Source organism: Lotus japonicus, chromosome 3 (assembly GCF_012489685.1).
Source record: "Lotus japonicus ecotype B-129 chromosome 3, LjGifu_v1.2".
Classification (NCBI taxonomy): domain Eukaryota; kingdom Viridiplantae; phylum Streptophyta; class Magnoliopsida; order Fabales; family Fabaceae; genus Lotus; species Lotus japonicus.
This window is the reverse complement of record NC_080043.1, coordinates 26,205,115-26,216,067: the sequence shown is the minus strand read 5'-3', so window position 1 is coordinate 26,216,067 and position 10,953 is coordinate 26,205,115. Positions and strand designations below refer to the sequence as shown.

Below are 10,953 nucleotides of genomic sequence, written 5' to 3'. Positions count from 1 at the left end.
AAAGAACACTCAAGTGCGAAGGTGACATCGTGTGAGAGATGATTTCAGATTCATTTGAGGACGTCTCGGTTTATACCGTTTCTTATCTGTCTTTGCTGTTGTTTGTTGGTTGATTGTTAGCATATTTCAGCATACATAAAATGAGGAGTTTTACTGTTTTAGCATAGAGTAAGATTGAGTAAAGCTTAAGTAGCAGATTGAGTAATAGTTTGAGTGACAGTTTGAGTTGATCGATTGAGCCACAGATTGAGAAACATATTGAGTAATAGTGAGAGTTATAAGTATCATAATAAGATATTAAGTTATGTTTGTCTCACCTCCAGATTGAGTGTTGGCTTTTATATTTGAATTAATAAATATAACATGAGCATGAGCATGAGCATGAGCATGACATCCAATTTGACTTGGTGTGTTTGATGGTTGTGTTTTGAGATATTAATGGTAAGTTGTGACATATGATTATGTGACTTGAGACCTTGTCTTATATGTGCGGCATATTTCCTCGTGTGAATCATTTTGATTGTTAGAAGTGTTGGAGAGTTTTGTCACAGACAACTCTCATTGTGTGACGTTAGTCACGTGATCGATGGATCAACTTGAGTACGCGTGAATGTAAATGACTAAGATTTTACTATATATATATTCTAAAAGTGTGCCCTCACACACCTTGTTTGTATGTTTGGACAAGCATGGATGAAATCATAAATAGGTATGTTGTAGAAATATGCAGCAAAAACATTCCAAAAAACTAAACCAGTCCTTTATTCAACCAAGACTCAATCCATTCCAATACTGTCAATGCCTACACCACCCCACCAGGTTATCTGGTCTAAATTTTTGGCAGTTTTAGCATGCACAAAAGGCAGTGGGAAGGAGACTAAAATAACAAGAGGCAGTGTTAAGAACAATGAAGTACAGAAAAGCCACAACCGTTTCAAAATCATGCTCATGTCAAATTTCCCAACGATGCATCCAAACTTCAGTAAACAACCAAAGTGTAAGAAGCAGCATACAGCTTCCTGTTTGTGGGCCAGTAAAGCGGACACAATATTACCTCTTAAGATGGAGTAAGTATATAGCATCAGAATTCAGCTACTAAATTATTTAACTATACAAGTAACTCGTCATCCAAGTCTGAAAGCGAGACCAAGCCAGCTGAACTGCAGCTTCATCTTCATCGGGCATTCCCATGTCCTTCCTCCTTTGGATTCCTTCTGGAGATCTGTTCATGAATGCATGTGCGTTGCCAGGATACATGTGTACCTCATATGGAACTCCAGATGCCTTCAGTTTCTCCTCCAAGGCCTTGGCAGCCTGAGATATCATACAATGTCAATACAATATGTCATTGTTTAAATCTAAACATTTTCATCTCTGAACATCAAGACATTTGTGTTTACTCTCCTTCCTTTTCCACTCATGATGCTGAAGCTTTGTTAACAACGAAGAAAATGGAAAGCAACTGAAATGTAACTTGTCCAACAAAACACTCATCGCACAAAAAAGGACATGTCTCTCAGAGAAGTTTTAAAATGACGATCACTTATTATCAAAAGTGTGTGTGTGCGCGCGCTTTTTACAACTTGCATTCATTGGCAGCACTATCACAAAAGAAAACATCAATGTCTATTGAAGTTTGGTTTTCCTGAAGCAGTGTAACTCTTAGCTTAGGAGGTAATATTCACTTCAGCCAACAGACGTCACAATTTTCCCCCTCAGAAGACCTATGTGAGGAAATTGGGATCTGTATTAAATAAACCTCAAAACTTCCTCGACTTTATTTAGGGCAACCAGTTATGTTTGACATGATAATGAAAACATGAAAGATGATATGGGGAGAAATGATTTATGTTTGGTTTAAGGATGCAATCAAGAAGGTGAAAATTCACAATAAAAATATTTATTTATGTCTGACTAATGATAATCTAAGTGAAATTAAGAGAGAATTGAAAAGAAAAACCCATACAGTAACATCTGAAAAGCCCTTAAAACTATCCAGCTCTCCAAAGTGAGCCTGAACAGGAGCCTTGGCTTGGGCAGGGTCTGCAAGTTCTGAAGGAGGAACTCCATAGAATGCTACAGCAGCATCAACCTCCGGAACCAAGACAGAACTTGCAACAGTGAGAGCACCCCCCATACAGAATCCGGTTACACCAGCCTGTTGCAATAAATGAGGAAGTTACATTTTCATAATTTAGCACAAATGATGTTCCTAAAATTCCAAAACTATGCAGAATTAAACTTTAGTGAAAAAAACAAACCAGTGTTATTTGGCACTTTAATCGACCATATCAGAGTTTATAAGAACAGACCAGTGGTCTCGCCCCCTACCTATATATATACCTTAACCAAATAAACTCGTACTAAACACACTATAGAAAGAGACTAACGTCGATAGTAAAACAGAAAAAAGCTCAGCAAAATTATGTCCTATAGTAGAATCACAAGATTGAACAAACAATAGGACAATTTTGTTCGTAAAAATTCTAGATTTATACCATAGCTAGAATACAAGAACACATTCACAAGCCTAATCCCTAACAGAGAGTTCCCTCTCTTGAGCAGACAAGAAGAGGTTGGGTTTCAGAATTGTTAACTACCCATTACATTTACAAAGAAAAATACAAATGACTGTCATCAACTCATAATAACTACCCTCCCATACACATAGGAATAAACCCACATAACAGTTATAAAATGATATAACTGTCCCCTAGCCTTACTGCCACTAGAAACCCTATTTTTCCTTCTAATACATTCTTTCAAAGGTATCGTGCTTTTGTCCTCCTCCAGCCTATCCTAATATTTGTAAAATAGTCATAAAAAATTCCTGGAAAGGGATTCCAACTTAGTATAATCAATCTATTAATATGATCATAATATAATATTCCTCTAACTGATAAATGAAAGGAAAATGCCACCAAAAGACCATATGAGTTGACTGGTTGAGCATTTCAGATTCACTAGTCACTGAATTAAAATATTTAGCATGAATCAAGTTTTTGAATGAACCTCAAAATCAGAAGATGCCAACCAGGAGGTATATCTTAAGCAAATCACAACTTGGAGCAATCTTCATAGATGTCAAGTAACTTCCTATCCAGTTACTTAAAATTGAATTCAAGAAAGACTGAAACAAATAAACTTAATATCTTAAGCTAAGGTTAGGTAATTTCTCTTTTGGATTGATGAAAGCTAGAAAAACCTTCTGCAACTACTGCATGATGATAAAGCCTAAAGGCATAAGCAACCAAATATACAGATTAAGCAGGTACACTAGATCTAGATGACAGGGGAGATTTAAGGTAGAGAATTATTTATGCCATTATTTATCTTGATAACAAAAACAGTGGTCAACCTTCTTTGATCCATTCGCTTTAAGCCAGTTAACTGAAGCACGGATGTCCATCACAGCACCTTGCCAATCAAGACCAGTCATCAAATGCTCTGCTTCAGCAGTATCAAGACCAATCTTTCCTCGGTACAGACTGGGAAAAAAAGCAAAACCCATCAATTATCCAAAAGTAGCTTATCACATACAACAACACAAAGAATTAAGATAAAGAAAATTAAGGCAACATCGTTATATTACTCTGGGATAAGAGCTCTAAACCCAGTACCAAGCTGAGAAATCTTCAAAGCATGGTTCTTAATTTCAAAATCCACACCCCACCATTCCTGAACCACAACAATTCCGGGAGCATCTTCTTTTCCAACCACATATGCATCAAATGTCTGATCTTGGAAAATAAAAAATTGCAGAACAGAAATAAAAATAAGTTCTAATGCAACATTAAACATGGAATGGTTATAGTACAGTGGCAAAAGGAAAAAGGCCTAAGAAAAAATTCATGGTATACAAACTACAACACAGAAGTGCATCAAAATTACTCGGCACGGTAAGTCATTAGAATCGCATGAAATAGTCATCTAACAAAAATTTACTTATCAAGCCTAGATTGTGAAAAAGCAACTATGGGCACATGTGTCAAGTTTTATCCTATAAGCACATTCCATAAGGGTAAGTTGAATGTGATGAAGGCCATTTCGAAACAAGTTGGAGCAGCATTCACATTCCATTTCAAAATAAGTTTTTGAGAAAGACCCAGACTAACATTTGTGATGAAAATTCATTATCTCAACACATTGATGGAAAAACTTGTAACTTTTATTTCAGCAACGGATGTTCATAAAACCCTCTATTATGGGAGAGATCAAAACAAGATAGAAAACACAATTCAGAGACAAATTTAAAATCCAGAAATTCGGATGATTCTGCTTATCGAAGGAAGCAAAATGTATGAATGACACGAGTTAATGTACTCTAGAAACAAAAAAGAAAAGTTCGATTGGATTGAAAGAGGGCACACTCACAGTATCTTCCCTTTGAATTTGGATTTTCTTGAAAGGGGTGTCAGCCATTGAAGGTAAGAATGGAGAGAAGAGAACAGCAGCAGAATAGAATATCACAGAAGTGTTGTAGAATCGTCTCGAATATTGGGGTTTGTAAGAGAACAGACACCAGACACTGTTAACTGCAGAACGATGTCGTCTCTCAGAGTTATTAAACTAGGTTTGCTGATCGAGTAGTCAAGGCATGGAGTCAATGGATCACTGGTGTGACGACTAGGTCACTGGTTGAACCATTTGACACTAAAAAAAAAATTGATAATACCGTAACAAAATGTCACAAATATCATACACACAAAATGTAACAAGGAATGTTTTGCCATAACAAAAATGTCACAACTCACAAATAACTGAAATAAGTTTTAAATACCATCACATAACATCGATTTTACGTTTTAATCACAACAAAAAGCGCATAAACAAATTTAAAACAAAACAACTAGAGTCTTGTTACATCATAAGCTAACAAATGATAAATATACTAACAACAATGTCAAGTTTCTTCATGTCCAAGTATTAATTATAATATTTATAAAAATAAAAAATATTATGAAACCAAAATTAAAAAATTTTATTCACATGAATAAAGTATATATAATTTTATGTGTAACATTACTCAATAACAGATTTGGCTTAGTAGTAGCCATGCTACACTTTTTTTAAATTGCTTAGCATGGAATTTTTTAAGTTCACAAAAAAACCTAATTTGATTGGACCGCCGTATTTTACCCGGTTGAATCCTTTGACCGGTTCATACCAAATTTGATAGGTTTGACTGCATGACAGTCCAACTTAAGGACCGGACCGGCCACATGCTCGACCCGGTTCACATGATCGAACCAGTCACATGGCTGGTCCGGTCCGAGTTTAATAACTACACTCACATATATTTATAAATTTGTTATATCACTTAGAGTTAATTCCTCAAATTGGTCTCAGTCTTTGTATCGTCGTCTGACTAAGGTCCTTCGCCGAAAAAATTATTAAAAAAACTCATCTTCTTTGTAAAACGTTTGGAGCAGGTCCTCGCCGGTGCTCGGGGCTCTGACGCCAGCCTCTCGCGAGTGATGATTGGGCATGTTGACTGGGTTAAATGTGCTGACATGGATTTAAAAAAATAAAATTAAAATTAAACAACACTTCAAAATATTGGACCCAACTAACAAAAATAACTCTAAATTAATTAACAAAATCAATTCCCCAAATTTGTTCAAATTCCCCAAAATTTCCAATCATTCCAATCAAATTAGGGTTCACATTCTGCAACTCAAATCCTTTCTTCTTTTCCTCAAATTAGGGTTCAAATTCCCAATTTGTTTATAATCCCCAATTTTCCTAAATTATGATTCAATCCACCCACCTTCTGTTTCTTCTTCTTCAATTTTCTCTCATTTCTTCATTTAAATGATTACGAGACTATTTAAGCCAATTTGTTTGATTATTCAAGGGTGGCGGTCCCATATGACAAACTCCACCATAAACTACTGCGTCAATCTTCGGATGGAATGTGCCATGTGGACAAAAAAAATGGAGTAGCTCATAAAGGAGCCTTACCTACCAAATGGACGAGAAATAAACCTATGGATGAAAATCATTTTCCTTTTCTCTATTTCATTTTGTTAGTGGAATTTTGATTTGTGATTTTAAATAAAACATAAAAGGCATTACAAAATTATATGAGTGTTTTTAATATATAATATATGGATATTAGAATACTAAGAGAAAATATTCAGACTAGCAGTAGAAGGTTAGTATTATACTCAAAAGATTGGTATGAACACACTTCTAAATAGGAGCGTCAACAAATCTTCTTAAAAAATCTACTAACTGAGATTTTACTTTTTTTTTTTTACATTGGAAAATTGACAAAAAAAAAACAAAACAAACACCTACACCACTAATAATGAGCTCCTAAAAATAAGGGTCTCTAACTCGGAAGGAGGACTCATAAGAATGCAAGGTCCTATAGCATCTAATTGAGCACCCCTCTTTGCAAGCCAGTCTGCAGAGCAATTGGTTTCCCTACTGATTACTGCAAGATTAATTCTCCACCTCCTCTTGAGCAGGTTTCAAATGTCATTGAGAATGGGAAAGAAGCACCCAACCTCCTCTTGCTCCAAACGAGTTGCAAGCTCCTGACAGTCAATTTCACAAATCATGTCTCTATATCCTCTGTCCCAGACCAATTCTAAGCCTTGCTTCAACGCCAACGCTTCAACAAGAAGGGGTTTTCCTCCATCATGGTGCGAGTGGAACCCAAAGATCCAGCTACTTCGATCATCCCTGAGCAAGCCCCTTGATCCCCATATACTGGTGAGTTTCCTGGAAGCTACCGTTGATGTTGAGCTTGACAATTCCCGCCACCAGAGGTACCCGGTTACGCTACAACCCAATTCCGTCCTCCAACCCCCCTGGAGCCACCAAAAATCGCAAAAGCTCGTCATATTCGTGTGCCATCCGATGCCATGCCTCCTCAAGCGACCAAGGGCAAGCTTCGAAGATCATATTGTTGCACCACTTCCAGATTACCCATAAACCAACAATAAACCTCAAAATATTACTGCTTCTGGATTGTAAGCGGATCCAATTACATAAATAATTGTGGAGGAAGCCTGGCCAAAGCTAACGCCTCGTAGCGGGTGCTGGCCGGGGAGGGAGCCAAATGACAATGGTGTCGGTACACATTCACCTGAAGAGAATCTTGCATTGCTAGCCACATGAACATTTGAAGCTTTTCCAATGTCTTCAACTTCCAAATCCAGACCCAATCCTCCTGCCCAGCCACTCCTAAGTCACGTTGTAACAACTGATGACCCGAGGTTTATTCTATGTTTATCGAGTCCTTATTGTTTCTTTCTTTTCCTTTTTGAGTCCTTTATTGAGTTTTAAGTCAAGTTGAGTCACTTTTTAATTCATAATTGCATCTGCATTAGTTTAGTTGTTTTTAGTATATTTATTTGTTTTTTTTATTAGGTTTAGTTAGAGGGTAATTCCTATGGTCAATTTTGAGCTGAAGTCCTTTGAATATATGAGGGTTGATTGCATATTGGGAGTTTTATTTGATGAATTGAATGGATGGTTGCTGAATTATTGTGAGTGAATGAGTGTTTCCATGAGTTACATTGGTGAAATGATGGTTTGTTGAGATTCTTTGAAGGTTTCAGGTGTTTTTGATGACTAATGATGTTGATTGAAGACAAAGTAATGAGCCATGATGATAGTTGAAGAGGGAGTTACAAAATTGAAGAATAATCTGATGAGCCACGCATGTGCGCCGGCTATGTCACGCACATGCGTGGCAGTTCTGTTCAAAGGAGGGCGGCAAGGGCTGAAGGCCACGCATGTGCGCCGCCTAGGCCACGCACATGCGTTGTGGGCTGACATGAAGGTTGAAATTGGACAGATTGTCCACGCATGTGCGTGGAGGAGGCCACGCACATGCGTGACGGACAGCTGAGAAGTCTATAAATTAGGTTTTTTGTCATTTCATTTGGTATCTTGTAACTTTTTGAACAAAACTTAGATTTAGGTTCTTGGAGCTTGTGGGAGGCTTCTTGGCACTCTTGTTTCAGGTTTTTGTTCTTTTGATTTGCATTATGAATTCCTTAGCCATGCTTGGCTAGTTTATCTTTGTACTTTGAGTGAAGTGAACCTTAACTTTGATTATGTTCTGAACTTCTGAATTTCTTATATGAATAAAGTTTCATTTCTATGTATCTTTTCTCTGTTTCAATACTCTCTTGAATGCATGCAAGTGTTTGGCTTTCTTCTTGCACAACGGTAGTTGGTAAGGATTAAGAGACTTGAGATTAGATTGATTTGTTTACTACCACTTAGGTATAAGGGTGGGAACTTATTGTGTTGGCCTGAATATAGAACAATAATTCTTCAATTGAATTGACTAGGTACTAAGGTATTAGGCTTAGCAACCTGAGATTGAATGATTTGCTTGATTAAGGTATTAACAAGTGAAGATAAAGGCTACATCACCATAGAAGGGGTTCTAAATTTCATATAACAATTTGGTTGTAAGAAACATAATTGGATTAAGTCAAACTTTACCCAGGGTACTTCTTTATCTAAATTACAATTCTTGCTTTTCATCAAAAGTGTGTTAAACACAACAAAACCTCAAACTTATATTGCTTTTTTTTCACATTCTGAACACTAAACTCTTAGAACAAATTGATAAGCAACTATCCTCGTGGTTTGATTTCTTTTTATTACTTCGATCAATCCGTGCACTTGCGGAATTGCTATCAACAACCAACTATAAGCATCGCATACTATGTAGCACCGTGTCGCGCTATTGCTCCAAACCCAAGCATCCGCGTGAGTCGGGTCGAGTCTGGGCTCCATAGCAAGAATTTGCTGCCTCACTACCGATGGCAAAGGTGTGTACAAGCAGTCTAGATTCCATTGACCCTGGTCAATGTGCTCACCAAGCGATCTAGAAGTATCATGGATGTCCACATACATGATATCCTGAGCAACACAACCCGAACTCCTCCAATCCTCATACCAAAGGGAAGTGTTCTCATTTCCAAGACGAAACTTGAAACCTTGCCAAAGGTGATCCTGTGCTTTCAATAAACCTTTCCAAACCGGAGAATTATTCGCTCGAGGCTTGACCTGCAATATTCAAGATACATTCAAATATTTGTGAGAGAGGGCATGTACCCAAAGCTTCCTCGGATTATGAATCATGCTCCAAATGTTTTTCCCAAGCAAAGTTGTATTGGTGAGGTGCATGTCACGCACCCCCAAACCACCATCCTCCTTCTGAGTTCGCACTTTATCCCATCCCACCAAGTGCCAACCCCGTGTTCATTCTTCCCATACCAAATGAAAGCACGCGTGATCTTGTTAATCTGATTTGCCACAGTCCGGGGAAGTCAAAAGATCTGCATGGCATAGGAGGGAATGGATGCAATGACAGACTTGGCAAGACAAACTCCGCGGGCTAAATTCAACAAATTAGTTCTCTAAGAGGCAAGTGAAAATGAAGTTAATAATAAATTGAGAAAACACGTTTTCACCCTATTTTCTATTTTTAGTGGAAATCAAAACAGAAAACACACAAACCAAACAGACTTATGGGATTTTACTTAACACTGTTTGAACCATAAGTGAAAATGAAGTTAATAATAAATTGAGAATCCGTAGCCATTTTAACTAAAGTTGCTACAAAATTAAATGTTACTAGTTGAATAAAAAATAAAACAAATTTTAAAACAGAAAACTTTGATGCGAAACCTACACGGAAGAAGCATCATTACTTGTTGGAGGTAACAGTCATCCATAGATGCCAAAAAGAAACCAAAAAAGAAATAACAAATTGGCAACGATAAATCAATTTATAAACAAGTAATTTTATAGTAAACACACTCACCACAGTTTTGCACCGTGTATTTTTTATTCCAACTAGCCATGCATGAGAGTCCAAACAGGGAGATGTTGATGATCTTGCACCACAAGGCTTGCCATTCTATCCGCTACAGAATTGTGCTCCTAACTCTTCGGCCACATGATTGAGTCTTGAGAGTTGAGAGTGACTTTTAAGTCTTTTTTGGAGAAGATCCAAAATTTCGTACTTGTGTTTGAAATGGTATCAATATTAGCAACATTCACTTTATTTTTAGTGAATCTCTCCTGCATTTCAACCAAAGAATGAAAAAAATGTTAAAATAAGTGTTAATAACATGTCATATTTAGATAGCTTTTAGTTTTATGCGGTTTATGACTCAGGATTTTTTATGAACGCTTACTAAAATCTAATATGTTTTGATAAAATTATTTTTCCTCAGAATAATTATCTTTTTTTTTTTTGATAGGCTCCTTAGAATAATTATCTAATACTTAAATGCTGCTCATAAGGATTGATTGTTTTTAAAAAAAAATCTGCTGTGCATAGAAACCATTACATCAATATTCACTAAAGAAGAAAGCTACAACAAAATGTACTTCACCCAAACTGAGTCAGGATAGCCTTCAGCATAAAGTCAAGCCTTATCCGAATTATAAGAATAACAATTGATATCATTTGTAATATAAAGGTAATAAATCTCATAATTTACAAAATAGAAGTTATATAATTCACCGAGGCTGGCCCAACACTAAATGAAATATAAAACAAACTTTAAAGTAAGGTTTTTTTTTGGGGCATTTTTAACTTAGTATTAATGCTTGGTTTTTTTGGACCTTTTTGACTTAGTAAAAAAAAATTAGAGGCCTTTTTTATTTGGTAAAAAAATATTTTTTAAGGCCTAAAGTGCTTGTTTGGGTGGCTTTGCCCTTGGGCCAGCCCTATAATTCACCAATTATCTTGACCTAATTTGATGAATGATAAGAATATTATAACGCTAGTAATAGGCTTACAATATTAACAATATCTGGTACAACTAATAGATAGTTAAACTCCTTTACAATTTAGTTCGGGGTTCAATGCTTCGATGGTCCATATGCATGGATGAGTGTTAGATATTTTCATAAAAAAAATATGGTTAGCACGGGTGCATATATATGTATATTTGTCCATCTACT

At 36.5% G+C, this 10,953-nt stretch overlaps 1 protein-coding gene across 1 annotated transcript; it reads right to left on the bottom strand.

Moving 5' to 3' along the window:
* Positions 1 to 738: 738 nt before the first annotated feature.
* Positions 739 to 4,558, bottom strand: LOC130749044 (uncharacterized). The gene is made up of 5 exons (XM_057602321.1): positions 4,375 to 4,558; positions 3,593 to 3,735; positions 3,359 to 3,488; positions 1,967 to 2,158; positions 739 to 1,314 (listed from the first exon to the last, which is right to left on the bottom strand). Exons 1-5 carry the CDS (start codon positions 4,420 to 4,422, stop codon positions 1,105 to 1,107), a joined length of 723 nt encoding a protein of 240 aa, XP_057458304.1. The 5' UTR covers positions 4,423 to 4,558; the 3' UTR covers positions 739 to 1,104.
* Between the last annotated feature and the right edge of the window lie 6,395 nt (positions 4,559 to 10,953).